We start from the raw sequence: 16,604 nt of genomic DNA, 5'->3' as shown, positions 1-16,604 counted from the left end.
TGTTGTTGTTGTTGTTGTTGTTGTTGTTGTTGTTGTTGTTTTAACGACACACGGGGAAAGAGAGCAGTTTTCTCCCCCGAGCGCCTTAGCCGTCCCGTTTCGGAGCGCAGGGGTCTTCCCCTCTGCCAAGTGCGACAGGGCAAACGCGGCTCCCCGGGCACCGGCGGCCAGCCCCGGGCCGGGCTCGGCACCCGCGGGGAACGGCTGTCGCTCGGCTTGACGCGGCTCCGCAGGGGGGGCCCGCACCGCTGCCCCACGCTGCGCTGCCCGCCGCGCCGGGCCGGGCAGAGCCAGGCGGCGGGCGGTGGCTCGGCCGGGGCCGCCCCGGGGAGGCCGGCGAGCGCCGCGCGGCGGGGCGGGGCGGGGCCGGGCGGGGCACCGCCGCGCCGAGCCGAGCCGAGCCGAGCCGCGCCGCGCCGCGATGGAGGGTTCCGAGGTGGCGAGCCTGCTGGGGGAGCGCGGCCTGGGGCGGCTGGCCCAGTTCAAGACCTACCGGCGGCGGTGGTTCCTGCTCGCCGTCGTCAGCCTGCTGAACTGCTCCAACGCCATGGTGAGCGCGGCGCGGGGGCGGCGCCGGCCCGGCCAAGAGCCGCCGGCCGCCCGGCTTCCCGCGCCGCGGGGAGCCGCTCCCGCTGGGCGGCTGGTGGAGCCCCCGCAGCCGAGGGGTTTGGGGGGGCGAGGGGCGAGGACCGCGGCGGCGGGGACGCTTCTCCGGAGGGGCGAGGGCGGCCCAGCGGCGGGGGGGGCTGAGGGGCGGCCGCCGGCAGCGACGGGGGTGCCCAGGCACCCGTGAGCCCATGAGGAGGCGCAGAGCAGGCAGGGCAAAGAGCCCTCTCTCCTGCCTACCCGTGCCGGAGCTCTGGAGAGCAACTCTGGCTGCTGCTGCTGCCGCCGCCGAGGGAGGATGGGTGACAGGGCTCCCCGGAGCCAAACCCACCTCCTATCTCTCCCTCGAAGCAGCCAGGCAATCTTCAGGGCGTTGCCCCAGTGCCCAGTCTCAGATCCACCCCTCATCCTTGGAGCACCGGGACTCGGTGGTACTCGTACAGCGCAGAGAAGCCTCAGCCTGGCCGTACCTTAGGGACCGAATAAGCGGCTTTTCCTTTTGAACTTCGTTTCTCTGGTTACGACTTCGGGCTGCACACAGGCCCCCTTCTGACCGGTGGGCATGGAGGGGTGGTGATGGGGGAAGGGCAGGATGGGGCTGGAGGGTGTGTGTGATCTAGAAGAGCACAGCAAGAAGTACCGCAGGCTCAAGCCAGACCACGATGGAGCAAAATGTGTTCTGGAGCACAGCTGAAATTGCTGCCGAGTCCACTTCGTAAGTCACAGGAAGGAATAGAAAGCTTTCAGCGTCTGTGAGGGCCACATGTTTCAAACCTAAGTGTAAGAGAACAGTGTTCAAACTTCTTGGGTAGAGGAGCAGGAGTTAGCTCTGCCTTATTGCTGGCCTGTGACAGCAGATTGATCTGGTCAGAAAGAGGATCAAGTAGGTTTCCTTTTGGGGTCTGTTGCACATATAGAACAGTATAGGAGTGATTCTGCATTAAACAAGCTGCTATGTGAACTTCTTATTGCCTACAGGTACTTTATTCTGAAAGACCTGGAAAAAGTGGATGCCAGATCACACCCCACCTGTTGAACAGATTAAAACTAAGTTCAGTAATTATTGAGATAAACACATAGTTTAAAACACATAAGTTTTAAACACATAAGTTTCCCCTTACCAAGTCCTAGTATGAAAGATGGGAGGCCCAAATCTTTGCTCACCAAGTCATTGAGGACATTGTTGATAGTTATCAGACTGATGTAGAGTTATCTATGTGCTTGAGGATTACCATGCTGTGAATGCAGGCAGCCTAGCAGCCAAGATCAGGCACTGCAAACTGCAAACATTTAAATGCTGTGAAGGAAGAGTAGGTATTCAGTGACGCAAGAGAGCTGGAGTAGAGAAATGGAAAAACATAGTGAGAATTTGCCTGTATATGGAAAACAAAAAACAAATGTGCCTTCTCAAGGGAAAATCAGTGTGTCCTTCAAGGGTGTAAAAAAGTATTGTGCAGAAAAGCAATGTGAAGCCTCACTGCTTGTCTTGCAGTTGAATTGGCACAGCACAAGAACATTATGTAGCAAGAAAAAAAACACCCTGCTAGAAGTGGACAGTGACAGCATGGGTGAAGTAAGCTGTGCAAAACCTTTCTAGGATGTCTTGTCAGACTTTGGCTTTGCTGAAAAGAGTTACTTTAAAAGGTCCTTTCAATGCATCTGCAAGTATAACTGTGTTCGGAGTCATGTTGCTGAAAACTTTGTAGCCCTGAAAGATTGTACTGTTGTCTGTCTGCTTGGTCTCTTGCCAGCTTCCTGACTGTCCACAGTATTATTTTCCCACAGTATGAACTTAAGCCAGAACTTCACCACTTCAGAACTGGCTGCTTAATAAATACCCTAGTGTGGAAATACTGTTTCTAAGCCACTACAAAGGTCTGGAATGGCAAGTATGCTGACATATATAGTTGTAACCAAATATTTCCTGATGCTAAAATTTCTCCTAAATGTTACTGACAAAAATCACATTAAAATGGATGGGGTGGTTGAAAAGCCATGAAATCAAAGTGGTTGGTTGCTGTTTAAAAATTCCAGATGGAAAGATTAAATTAGCAGTTCTGTGGTGTGAAAATTGCCTTGCAAGTTAAGATGTGTCCTCAGTTCCTGTGCAGATGTTGCATGCAGCACTTTGTTCTATGTATTCCTGTGTCAGGCTGTCTGCAAAATGCATGAGGTGAGGACACATGACTTTTGAATTGTCTGACTTAGAAAGAATAGATCACCTCACGTGCTGAACCAAGCTTCCAGGACAATGCCTTGTATTCTCCACTCTTACCTATGTACACACACAGTTTTCTATTAGTGGTCTTTGGTGTTACTAAAAGTGGCAGACAGGAGACAATCCTGAGAGGGAGAAACTGTCAGTCTCAGCAGGACAAGGTAGAAGCATCTTAACTGCAGGAAAGCACACTTGGTCATGCAGCAAGTGCAGGCTGAGAAAGGAGTATTTCTTAGTTCAGTCTGTTTTAAGATTGTGATTGTGCAAAGTCAGGCCAGACCATGTGGTGATGAGAGGGGCGCTCTTCCCTACTTCCTCCTGCTCCACATCATCATGTGAAATCCCTTCTTTAACCAGGGCGCAGTGGGGGAAATATAAAGGAGGCTTTTACACCGCCAGCAAAGAGCCCGTCACTTGAATCTCTGTTACTGACCTGAGTTTAAAAGCCTCTGTTTCTCCCTGCTGTACAAAGTAGGTACTATTTTACCAGGGATTAGTTCTCATTTCCTAAATACGGCTATTCTGGAAATTCCTAGCTGACAATGTAGTGTAAGAAACCCTTGTGTTGTCTTAAGAAGGCCGTAAGTAGGCATCAGTGTAATTCACTTGCTGCCTGAAGTCCTGGGCAGAGAGGCTGTTCTGACCACAGCTAAGCTTAGATGATTGATCTCCAGCTGTCTCTTGCAGCACTGCTGGTGTGGGGTCACATAACTATGCCTGCGGTTTTCACCCAGATTTATTTTGTCAAACTGATGCTGTGGTTTTGAGTGTGTGGGTTTCTTAATCTGAAGACTGCTGAGGCAGATATTTCGTTCCTCATTGCCTCCCTCCTGTGAAGCTAAACAGGTGGGAACTTTGTGTTGTTTCACAGGAGGAACTTTTTCTTGCCTTAGTGCTGAGGACAGACAGGTGCACAGAATAATGAAACAGACCATTTCCTGCTCTGTTCTGTGCTTGTCAGCATGAGCAAGCTGGGGAGGAGGAGGGGAGCAGAGGGTTGGAACTGGCTCACACTTGGCCGGGTGGTTCCTGACTCACCAGCCTGGAGGACTTCCACCACCTCTTAGTGTACTTGGGAGAGAAGGAGAGCTGTATAAGTGGAGACTGGCATGCTCCAGGGCAGGGTGCACATGCTCCTTGCCCACACTTGTCTGCTCTAGCAGTGCCCCTGTAGATACGCATGCACACACTGGTGCTGCTGCCTGGCACTTGTGTCCTGGTAGTCTTCCTGAGACCTGTAGAGGCTAAAAGTGACATCTAGGCAGGGATCTGACCTTTCTGAAGATCATGCCTCTGTCCTTACTTCCTAGGCTGCTGTGTCAGCATGGGTGCCTTCAGATGAGGCCAGGTGCTCTTTGCTTCCAGGTTGTGTGGCCCTTTTGACGTTGAAGATGAGGAGTCTGGTGTAAGATCTTCATAGCCCAGTCCCAGGGGAGGGGAAGGGCAGCCTGCGTGTCTCAGAAAGACATCCTACGTCACCTTTAAAGCAGTGTCTGGGTGAATGGGAGAGAGCGTGCTGGGACTGGCAGAGCTGCTGCAGGCAGTGCCTGCCTGGGGATTGGTGGGCTGTGCCTGTTACAAAGCAGAAGGTCCCATTTCATGGAATTCATCCCCCTTAGCTCCTCCTTTTTAAGATATACATAAAAGGTGTTACAGGGGCATTGCTACACTGTGCACAGCTATACAGTATGCCAGACAGTGAAGAGCACTCCATATGGCAGCCTTTGCTAGCTGATACCACCACTGACATGGCGAAATGGCTTAATTTCCAGCCTGCCTGATTGCGTGTGCTTGCCATTCTGCAAATGATTTTGCTTTTCACTTTTAGAACCTTGATTTGTTGGTGAGGTGAGTAGACATTGGTTAACAGCTTGCCTTTCATGAAAAAACACTTTTGGTACTGCTTCTGGCAGGACTGCACCTGGTTATACATGTGATGCATATATCACTACTGCTCTTTAAGCTCTGAAAATCCTGGGGCTGTGTTTATTTATGCTGCCTTCTGCAGCTCACACCTACTGCTTACCAAAGTGTAGAGTCTGTTTGGAGTCCTGCCTTCAGCCATCACCTTGCTACCACTGCAGACAGAGAATTGGCGGCTCACAGCCCACCCATAACCTCCTGCAGAAGTGGAAGGGAAGGTGAATGTTGGGCTCTCTTGGAATGGGTGGAGGAAAACTGGGTCCTGCAGGTGAAACAGGTCCTGGAGAGTCTGTGTGGGAGTGAAAACAGTAAAGGCAATAGAGTAGAGGAACTGAACCTGGAGAAGATGGAGATAGAAGGGGAATGAGAGCAGTAGGAAAACTAGAGGGTTTGGGCTGATTCTGGGAGGAAGAGGGCTGGATCCATGTCTGAGAATCAGTTAAGGCTTTACAAGGATATCAGAAAGAGCAACAAAAAAGCTTAGAAATGGGGGCAGGATGAGAAGAGCTGTAACCTGTTCTTGGTTACAGGAGTGCCCAAGCAGGCCTGCAATTAATGGGGAAGGGAGCAGGCAGTCTCTGGGAGGTGCAGGAGAAAAGAAAACAAAATGTCAGCTGGAAGAAAGTTAAAGCAAAGGGAGGGAGATCTGAAAGTGGAGCCAGTATGACTCCAACATCAGTACCAGCCAGATGATTTGAGTTTCAGTGCACTTACCTTCCCTGGTGGTCCCACATGCTCCGTTGTTAAAGGAGGTATGGAGGGGGCTCTCCTGTAATTGAAGATATAAGTAGTCTCTAGGTGGAAAACATTTCTGTCCTTTTCTTCTAGTGATGGGGCATGGCTACTCAGTCAGACAGCGGCATGCTGAAAGCAGTGGGAGCTGCAGCTGTACTCCAGTGCAAGCTACAACAGGCTCATGGGTCTTCAGGGGACCTTCTGTCCTCTTCATCAGTCGCTGTGCCCACTATGTAGAGCACAAGTTTTTATGGTGAAGAGTGTGTGCTGAGGTATGACTTCCTGCCCAGGCTAGCATGCACTGGAGCTTTTGCTGTCTCTAAACTCAGAAATCTCAGTGAGATGAACATGCTTCTAAGACTTGAGCTGAGCTTAGGAGGGGAGAAGAGTGTGGGAACTACAGTTACTGAATTTGGAGAAGAAACGGTGTATGTTATTACAGTAGCTATTTCAACATCCTGCTAGATGCATATCTGAAGGGAGGGAAAAGTCCATCCCAAATGCTGAAGGATCAAATGTTGACAACATGAGTGACCATGGCCAATGATATTGGATTATACTACAGCAGGAGCTTTTGTCTGAGAACAAATAATGCAAAATCTGTGAGGTAATGCTGGGAAGTGAGTTTTGCCAAGTATTAGGGGTTGGGGCTCACAAATCCATTGCGGTTGTTTGGTGTTCAAAGGCAAGAATTGCAGTGCTTGAGTGGCTCTTTGTGGGCCTCTGTGTAAATTACTTGACCTAACTATGCCATGGCCCAGGGAGTGGACTGCTGCTGACCTCCAACCTCATCCACTCCAACTTGTTAAGCAGCCCAGCTGTGTTCTGCTGTGGGGACTGCAGAAGGTAGTTGTTGAGCAGTCAGGGTGTGGGACTGAGCTGGATGAGTTTGAAGCCTCAGAGACAAGGCATTCCTGATCTGTGGGGTACCAAGCTGGGAATTTTGTCAAAGTCTGCCAAAAGGTTTTTGTTAATGGTAGCCCTGACAGGGCTCAGAAGAGACGTAAGCCATAGTGGCTGAATGGAAACTGCTTGTCACCATTACAAGTGAGGAAGAGTCATTGACAAGGGGCTGGATTCTCTCCATTCTGCTGTTGTGACCGTCCATTGGGCTGCCTTCAGAGGAGCGCATGTGGACATGGACATAGCAGTGCAGTGCATAACACAGACTCTCCTTGATGCCTTCTGCAGCTCACAGTGAGGCTGTAGCTCTGTGTAGTTACACAGCCAATGAAGCTGAGTGCAGCTTGACAGGACTACAAGGGCATATTTCCACAAAGTGAGGCTTGTGCAGGGACTGAACAAGTGTGTAGAAAACACTGCAAGGACAGAGGCATCTGTTTCTTCTTCCACTATCTGTCCCAGGAGCAACCAGCATTTGGGGGCAGGCATCCTATAACCACACACATTATCTTTCCTCCTGCATCTGTCACCATGATCTACAGTGGGGGGCTTTGATACGGGTTTTGGTGTGCCAAAGCTGAGTTAAGACAATGGCCCTTGGGGAGTGGAGGAGAAAGGAACCTCTCTCAGTCTACTGCATCTTGAGAGGCTGCAGGGCTTAGACCTCACCAGGAAAAAACTGCATCATCCTCACCCTGTTCTGCCTCAGGGGCCATGTATTGCGGCAGCCCCTGCATAAGTACCAGCCTTGGCAGTGCAGAGTTTCAGGACCAACATGTAGGATAAGGGCTCTAGCTCCCAGCATAAGAGCTTGCTAACTACTGTGGATGAAGTCATCATAGCTGGGAAAACCAAAAGCAGAAGGTGGCATACTCACTTGTGTAGCATGGCAATTTCCTTGTGTTGGCAAAACTCCACAGTGCCATGTCTTTGTTGCAGGGGCATTTGTTGGCCACTTTGACCACAGCTACACCTTGAGCTCCATTGCCCAGTTCTTAATTTCTCTGTTAGAGCAACACATGGTAAACAACCCCTGCCTGAATGGAGGCAGAAACATACTTCTTCTCTCCAGACCCATAAAGAAACCCACTTCCCATTCTGAAGAACGCACGCAGGCTTGGACAGGCTGCAACCTCCCACCTTCTGTGCTCTCACATACATGTGCTAGAACCGGAGCTCTTGCTCCAGAGAGAGCTACAGGGCAGCCCAAATGCTTGATTTTCAGCAAGTAATGGTTTTACTGGGTCTAATGGAAACATGCCAGAATGGTTGACCCCAGCTTGCCTAGATGTATACAGCCACTTGAACACAAAATGCTGTGCTCTGGCTTGTGGCATCATTCTGCTAATGATGTCATGCATGGGTGAGCATCTTTGGTGGAGGAACAGGAGAGGCAAAAATGTAGCTGAAGCTGGCTTACAAAATGTGTCATCTCTTTAATTACACTGTTTCCTGGTACAGTGTTTCATCACCGTCACCACCACCCCCACTCCCTCCCCCTTCTGGAAGGCAGTGAGGAACTGAGAATTGCTGTTGCTGGAAATACATAGCTGGGTTTTGTTTAGCAGCAGTTTACCATCCCATGATCAAACTAATGTTCATGCCTTAGTGATACTTGTAACATTTAAACAGTTAAATGATTGTAGAAGCTGCGTAAATGGCAAATCCACTCCCTGCCAGACCTTTGATCCTACATGGGTGTGTCTGAGCCCAGCACAGTGATTTGAGCTTCATGTTGAATGCAGGAAATTTGGCTTGTGAGCTCCTTTCAGAGGAAAGGAAAGGGCTGATGTTAAGAGTCCTTGCTAGGACACTGATAATACGTTCAGAACTTCTCTGTTACTGCCATCTACTTATTGCATCCCTGCTAGGAGAAAAGCTTAGCTAAACAATGCTTTTCATGTGGCTATTCTCACAGAGTGACACTGAGAGAGAAGACAAGCCTGTCTCCTCTTCTGCTTCCATTTAATGTGGCAGTTTTTATGGTCTCTAGGGTGCAAGAAGTAAATAGGAACACTGGAAATAACATGCAGCAGCGTGTAGGGACACACTTTGCTCTGGGGTTACTCAGGCCTCTTTCCCATTACACATCAATGCTGCAGCTGATGCTGTCTGCAGGATGCAGGCTGTGAAGAGGAAGCTTGTGATGGCAGAGACGGGTACCCGGAAAGACACAGTGGCTGGAGTTCTTTTACAGGAAGGTATTGCTGAAGTTTTTGTTCACATTTCTGCAAACTTTATCATCTTGAGTATTCAGTACATCCACATTATTTGAAACCTGTTCTCAGGTTAGGCCTGTCTTTTTGAAAAGCACCAGAGAGGGCATCTTCGCAAAGAATCCACAGAAACATCCTTAAGTTTAGGGTAGTACCTTCATTTCTTTCTTGAGGGCATGATCTCAGGAGCTGATTTGAGGATCAAAGCAGGCCTCATCATTCCCAGAAGAAAACAGAAGCAGACAGCAACCTTATGAAATCAGTGCCTAAAACAAGGTTTAGGGAAATATTTTCAGATATGGCACTGGAAGAAAAAAATGGATAGTTATTAAAGAACCTCTTCTGTTTCCCTGTTATGTGTTCTGATGTATTGCATATGCAAATTTCTAGGCCCTTTTTTCCTAACTGTTGAGTGTAGGACAACATGGAATAATGTCTCTCTTGGCTGACACATAGCAAAGTTGTTCTTACAAGGCCACATTCAGGGGTTACCAATGCAATCATAAATACCAGGCTGAGTTTAAGAGGCTCTCAGTTGCAGAGAGAAGATGGCAGCCTCTCTTTTGTTTATGCTAACATAGAAGGATTGCTTGTGGTTTACATCAGGTAAGTGCATGCATCACAGGCCAACATGTTCACCCTGGGGACAGAAAAGGTACTGACCTCTGCTTCTGCCAGCTCCCAGCAGCAGCACTAGGGGATTGGGGATGAGGTGCTCTGGCCCAAGATAATGATGGCGTCAGTGGTAAAATAGTTCTAGCATGAGTAACTGTGGACACTGGGGGTTTGAATTTTTATTACCAGCCTTAACATCCTAATTTCAAGGAGAGACTAAGATAGTGAGCCCCTTCACAACTTAGTTGGACAGTTTGAGGGGATGCTGAATTTCTGTTCTGGTGGAGGTGCTCATGCTTACCCATCTTTGCTCTCTACACTGCAGCTGTGGCTGACGTTTGCTCCTGTGGCTGATAAGGCAGCTGTCTACTTCCACATTTCCCTGGAGATGGTCAACTGGCTCTCAGTAGTGTACCTCCTCATCTCAATCCCATTTGGTCTGGTGGCAACATGGGTTCTCGACAGCGTGGGGCTCAGATCTACTGTGAGTTGAACTGTTCTGTGTCCCTGAGGGCATTTCACCTAGAGATAGCAGCAGCCGCACAAAGCACTGACATGCATCCTGTGAGTGGGAGTCTTGCCAAATGCTGCAGAGGATGAGCACATTGAAAGCTCTGTCCATCTTAGTTCAGTAATAGCTGTCATATCATCACCTCTGTGCTGGGGAGCAGTGGGAAAATCAGGATAATGTTGCATCCCTACTTGTCTTTTCTTGCTTCAGTTTTTATTGTCTTAGGCAACTGACAGGGACAGATGCTGTGAGCTGACTCTGTGACCCACTCTGCTGTGGATAGGGTTTGCTGTGGAATAGCGTTAGCACAGCTATTTTCTTTGCAGGGTCAGTTTAAGGAGCAGTAGGGCAGGGTGCAAGCAAGGGACCCCTGTCAGCTCAGAGCTTGGTCTATGCTAAGCCAGCTTGGGTAGTCTACACAGTCTTCCCAGAAGCAAGAGTTTTGTGGAATGTGGTACTGAAACACAAGCATGCTAGTGGTACAGAAGAGTGTTTGCAGGTTCCGTATGCTGGATGACTCATTGCCATGATCTTTGGATTGTCACAGCAAAATATGGGTGATGGCACACACTTGCAAACGGGGTGTAATTAGTCAACTTTGGATTTCTCATCAATTCCATGACCGTGTCTGCTGTCTTGCATAAGCTACATTGGGGCATAGTTGTCATGTGGGGCTAGGACAGCCAACTTGCTCCTTAAGGAGACAAGTAACTCACTGTTGGATCAGGAGCATCTTGCAGTGGCCCAAAGGGGTGGAGGTGGTCTGCAGGCAACTTGCCATTCATTAGTGATTACTAACACCCAGTGTCTCCTGTAGTGCATCTGAGACCCTGCTCATGCTACTCTTTCACATTAAATTCTGCCCTCTGGGCTTTAGCACACAACCCCTGGCTGTTTCTGCTTGCTGCAGGTGATCCTGAGCGCGTGGCTGAACATGATGGGTAGTGTCATCCGGATATTCAGCGTCCTGAAGTTCCTGGGCTTGGATTCCCAGAGTTACTGGTACCTATTTACTGGGCAGTGCCTCTGTGCACTGGCACAGCCACTTATCATCTTTTCACCGACAAAACTGGCAGCGCTGTGGTTCCCAGACCACCAGAGAGCAACAGCAAATATGATCGCATCAATGTGTAAGTGACAGCTGCAAAGTAATATTGCTGCCACCCAGAACTTGCTAGCATTTGTTTGCCATTCAGAGGCGCAGCAGGCAGAGGAAACCCTCCATACTACAGCCATTTGGCCCTGCAAATACAGCTGTGCCCAAGAGTCTCATAGCCATGTGCAATAAAACAGTGCCTTCAAGGCCCCACAAGACAGGCAGGCATTTCCATGCTGGGGAGCAAGAAGTGGGCATAAGCCACATCCAAGTGCAAAGTTCAAAGTAAGCCACCCAGGATCCCAACCTTCTTCCTCTCTGCCATGACAAGGTGATCATTTTTGCCTACATATCATAGAGGTCATGGATAGCCCTCAGTGTTACTAAATCTAAAGTCTGTAGTGGTCTTAGTTCTGCAGCTTGTTAGGAAGGTGTCCAAATTGCTTGTGATGCCAGTGGTCACAGTTGCCAAATTCTGTAACTGGATAGAGGTGAGGCTGCTGCAGCAATTTTATCCACCAGTTCGTCCAGTAGCAAGGCTGAGCATGTATTCCCCATTGATATGTATGCACATACAGATAAAATATACTCAGCTGGCCAAACAAACATGTTGGGGATGCTAAATGCAGCAGGACTACCCATGCAGAAACCACATCTGCCTTGCGAAGTGCCTGGAAGCTGGGAAACTGGAGGGGAGGCACCAGATACACTTGCTCTAATCTCATTCCTCTCTTGGCCCCTTTGGGCCCTGCTAGAGACAGGATACTGCACTTCACAGGCGTGTTTCCTCCCTCCATGTGACATTTTTCCCCAGCATCCCAAAGAAATCTCTTTCTCCTTTCTCCAAGGACTTGACAGGTGCCCCAGAAACTGGGCTGGCTCACTGGCTCCAGCTGGGAAATCTCACAGTACCTACATGTGCAGGGGAGCCCCACTTGCCCTTCCCTCAAAACAGCCAACAGCCACCTTCCCTCCTCACTGCCTTGGAGCTGTGGGGAAGGGCTAGGCATGGGGAAAAGGGCAGTATAGGAGCACCCCTGTACAGCTTTCCCAATGGTGTGGCAAACCCAGAGCATGGGCACTGTTGGTTTGCAAGCGTGGATTTATGGTTGCACTGCCTTCTCTACAGTAGGGTAGACCTGATGGCTCGCCTTGTTTCCCAGGGCTGAGATAGACCTTCACCTTCCACTGTTGTCAGTGTGGTGCTATACAAGTACTACCAAGGACCACTGGGCCCTCAGTCCTTCGCTCCCCTGAAGGATCCCAGCCTGCAGACAACTTGCTCTTTTTAAGTGAGAGAAAAGCCAGACCAGCCAAAGAGCATTTCTTTCATGTAGTGTCCTCAGTCCTTACAGGACCAAGTGGATCTAACTATGGGAAAGAATAAAACTGAAGAGCAAGGAACAGTGGAAACCCAAGACCTGAAGCTGTTCAATCTGTGACATGTTGAGGTATCAGTGTGAGGACTGAATGGGCTGTGATTATTATCTGCTGCAACATAGGGATATTGCTGTGTAGAGGGCTTCCATTAATAATGCTTGGTAATACCCGTTACTGTCTGCTGTACAAAATCAGGATTTCATTTCAAGAAAGTTTAAATATTGCCTAGAAGGAGCATCTGCCACAGCCCCAGTCATTTACTCCAGTGGTTAATTACCTTACTGACAAACATCTACATGTTACTTCTTGTCTGATGCTCTTCGTTCCCCAGCTATTCAGTCTTGTTGCACCTGTTTTTCAGGTAGTTATAGACAGTCACCTTTTCTCTCCTTTGTCTAGAAATACTGAATGGCTCCAACCCAACCACTTTACAGGCACATTTCCCTTTGCCACTTCCCAGTGTCTGCCTGTTGCTCACATGAGCTTTTTCTCTCAGCTTGCTCTCATTTCCTGTGTTAATGTGACAGCAGCACTCAGCATTGCAGGTCAGTATCAGTGCTGCACACAGAAACTGGCCCTACAGCCTCCTGTCAGTATCCCCACAGGTCCTGTTAGTGCCTCCACGTAGGCTTCCCTGTGCTTGTGTGCAGACAAAAATGGACCCTGCATCCAGGAGCCTCCTGAGCAGCTGAAATCACTATGACTCAGCTGTGCTCTTGGGTATTTATTGTATCTTGGTCTTCCCCATCATTTGTAGACTTACAGAGAAGCAGTGCAGGGCCAAGAACTGATCCCCTGTGAAGATCATGATAAATTCTCCTGTGTCAGGAGAAGAAAGACTTGTCTGAGTCCACTGAAGTGGCCTCTGCTTTGTCCATGGGATTCTTCATTTACTATGTTCTGTCAGCATGTCATTTTCTACCCACTGCAGAGTTTTAGTTCATTGGCATCACTGTCCACAAAACACACAGCCCCATTGCAGAGTACTGCAAGCTAATCCACCAGGACTCCTAGACCATAATGTACAGTTGATTAACTCACTGATCTCCTTTCCATTCTTAGTCTAGGCTCATATCATTTCTCTTCCCAGGAAGAGTAGGTGACTGAAACCCTATAATTACTCAGATTATCTCACTTAGTCATTTCAAATTTAGCCTAATGCTCACATTTCCACACCTTTCCCATACCTTCTGGAACTGCTTCAGTGTGGGGATTGTTCATGGAAATACCTGACAGTTGTTCCCAGGCAGTCCACTACAATGCCCAGATGCATTTTACCCCAATGGAGAAGCTTTAATCCATCTCCTTGGAAGCTGTTGTTGTTACAAGCATCACTAAATACATGTGTCCATGTACTTTGAAGCAGGTAATGTTTCACCAGGATCATAAGCTAGTACTTTGCCAAGTACAAAGCAGAAATGTTATGGTTCTCATGTCCTATAGCACTACTAATGATGCCTCAGCAGGACCGTAGAATGGACAAGGTTGGAAAGCATCTCTTGGGATAGTCTCGTCCAGCCCCATGTGCAAGCAGGGTTGGCTAGAGCAGGCTGCCCAGGGTCATGTTTAGTCAGGTTTTGACTGTCTCCAAGGATGGAGATGTTGCAACTTATCTGAGTGTCTTGTTTCAGTGTTCAACCACTGTCACAGTAAAAAAGTTTATATTCTGAGAGAGTTTCCTGTGTTACAGTTTGTGCCCATTGCCTCTTATCCTGCCACTGGGTACCACTGAGAAAAGTCTGGTTCTCTCTTCTTTACAATCTCTGATCAAGGTTCTTTTCTCCAGGCTGAATAGTCCCAGGATTCTCAGCCTCTTCACATATGAGAGATGCTCTTGTCCCTTAATCATGTCTTTGGCCTTTGACTGGGCTTGCTCCATTAACTATTTATCTTTCTTGTATTGAGGAGCCCAGCACTGGACTCAGCACTCCAGATATTTCTCACCAGGGATGACAAGAGGGGAAGGATCACTGCCTTCCACCTGCTGGCAATGTTCTTCCTAATAAAGCCCAGCTGTTAGACACCTTTCTGCAAGGGTGTATAGCTGGCTCATGATCAACTTGCAGTCCACCAGGACCCCAAGTCCTTCCTGCAAAACTACTTTCCAGCAACTTCTCCAGGCTGACCAATCACAGCTTGCTCAGTCTCTCCCCACATGACAGAAGCTCCAGTCCTTTAATCATCTTTTCAGCCCTTTGCTGGACCAGTAAGTACATGTCTCCCTTGTACTGGGGAGGCCAAAACTGGACACAGTACTCCAGATGTGGCCTCACTAGTGCTGAGTAGAGGGGAAGGATCACCTCCTGCTAATAACACTGCCTAATGCAGCCCAGGATGCTGGTGGCCTTCTTTATCGTGAGGTTGTGTGGCTGGCTCATGGTCAAGTTGGTGTCCATCAGGACCCCTACCCCCCACAGCAGGTCCTTCTCTGCAGAGCTACTTTCCAGTTGGTCAGCCTCAGTGTGTACTGGTAGATGGGGTTATTCCTCTGCAGGTGTAGGACTTTACATTTCCTCTTGTTGAACTTCACAAGGTTCCCCTCTGCCTATTTCTCTAGCCTGTTGAGGTTCCTCTGAATGGCAGCATACCCATCTCTTCTATCAGCCACTCCTCTCAGTGTCACATCATCTGCAAACTAGCTGTGGGTGCACTCTGCCCTAATGTCCAGGTTTTTTGTTAAGGTTAAACTGTATTGGCCCCAGTATCAACCCCTGGGGTGCACCACTAGTGACTGGCCTCCAGCTGGACTTCATGCCAGTAAAGATAATCCTCTGGGCCCAGCTGTTCAGTTGACTTTCAGTTCATTTCACTGTCCACTTACCTAGCCAGTACTTTTTCAGCTTGTCTGTGAGGATGTTATGGGATACAGTGTCAACAGCCTTAGTAAAGTTGAGATAAAAATATCCACTACTCTCCTCTCATCCACCCAGACAGTCATCTCATTGTACAAAGCTTGTTAGGCTGGTTAAGCATTTCTCCTTTGCTGGCTAGTGGAAATGGATTAGTTGTTCCATGACCTTCCCAGGGATCAAAGTGAGACTGAAAGGCCATGAGTTTCCTGGATTCTCCTTCTTGCCCTTCTTGAAGATGGGAGTGACATTCACTCTCTTCCAGTCCTCAGGAGCCTCTTGGAATTGCCATGGCCTTTTAAAGATAACCAAGAATGACCTTGCAATGAAAAAAGCCTGCTCCTTCAGCACTCATTGGTGCATCCCATCAGTACCAGGGACTTCCTAGTCCTCCTCCACTAAGGGTAAATATTCCTTGCTCCATACTTCACCTCTGGTCTCAGGGCTGAAGGCTGGTCTTACCAGTAAAGACTGAGGTGAAAAAGTCTTTGAATACCTTGGCCTTTTCAATGTCCTTTGTCTTCCAAGTTTCCTGTCCCATCCAGCAGCAGGGCCACATTTTCCCTGGCCTTTCTTTTGCTGCTAATGTACTTTTAGAAGCCATTCTTGTTGCCCTTCACATCTTCACCAGACTTAATTCCAGGTTCTCTTTGGCTTTCCTAACCCCATCCCTGCACAGTAGGGATCTTCAAAACTTCACTTGTTTGACTGTTTGCAGAACATTGCCTTAAAGTTAAAAAATTGTCTCCTGCAGTTTTGGATGTTTCCAAACTGAGTCCCAGGAGTGCTGCTTCACACACTGCTCAGCTCCAGCCCCATAGCGATGCAAGCCCCTACTCCAGTACAGACAACCCCCTTCAGCTTAGCATTTACTGAGGCAGTCTTGTGAAGGTGAGGACACTGTAATTCATAGTTGAAAACCAGTTTACAGGAGTTAGGTAAATGGGTTTATATAGAACAGACTTCATGGGGGTGAGGGAACAGATGCAGCAACAGTAGGACAGTCAGATTCTCCAAATGTTCCCCTCCTAGTTTCTCCCTTTATATGCCTTGTTCTGTCCTTGCTCATTGTGCTGCTGCACACTGCAGCTCTGGTGCTGACTGGCAGTAGGGGTGGACACATGATTGTGACTGCTTGCATGACAAAAATTTCTCTCTCTCTGTTTTATTTCCTTCCAGCCAATCCTTTGGGTATTCTTATAGCAAACGTGCTGTCACCTGCACTAGTTCCTGAAGGAAAGCACATCCCATTGATGGTAAATGAAAACTGCTTTAATCAGCCATCTGGGCTGATTGGGGTCCAGCTGATTTATTTATTTGGAGGCAGTGGAGTTAGAAAGACTGGTAACATATCCTTTCTTTGTGTTGTGTAGCTGGGTGTTTATGCCATCCCAGCAGTAACAGCCTGTGCTGTAGCAACTGTGGGGATTCATGAGAAGGTTCCTCCAACACCTCCTTCAGCCAGTGCCACTAAGTCCAGCTCCCAGCCATTCCTCACGGGGCTCAAAATGGTAAGTGACTGTAGCACAGAGAGATACTGGTGGTGGAGTGA

General features: G+C 48.7%; 1 protein-coding gene across 4 annotated transcripts in view; it reads left to right on the top strand.

Annotated features, from left to right (window-relative positions):
• Positions 1-371: 371 nt before the first annotated feature.
• SLC49A3 (solute carrier family 49 member 3) overlaps positions 372-16,604 on the top strand; it is a 30,855-nt gene continuing 14,622 nt past the window's right edge. For 2 of the 4 annotated variants that reach the window (XM_069776587.1, XM_069776589.1), the window contains exons 1-5: positions 372-550; positions 9,542-9,700; positions 10,638-10,857; positions 16,232-16,308; positions 16,426-16,563. In XM_069776587.1, coding sequence (XP_069632688.1) covers positions 422-550; positions 9,542-9,700; positions 10,638-10,857; positions 16,232-16,308; positions 16,426-16,563 — 723 coding nt within the window. In that variant the 5' untranslated portion in view covers positions 372-421. The remainder of the gene's footprint in view (positions 551-9,541; positions 9,701-10,637; positions 10,858-16,231; positions 16,309-16,425; positions 16,564-16,604) is intronic. The other 2 variants (XM_069776586.1, XM_069776590.1) reach the window with 2 other exon arrangements.

This window comes from Haliaeetus albicilla, chromosome Z (assembly GCF_947461875.1).
Source record: "Haliaeetus albicilla chromosome Z, bHalAlb1.1, whole genome shotgun sequence".
NCBI lineage: Eukaryota > Metazoa > Chordata > Aves > Accipitriformes > Accipitridae > Haliaeetus > Haliaeetus albicilla.
This window is presented reverse-complemented; position numbering and strand designations above follow the sequence as displayed.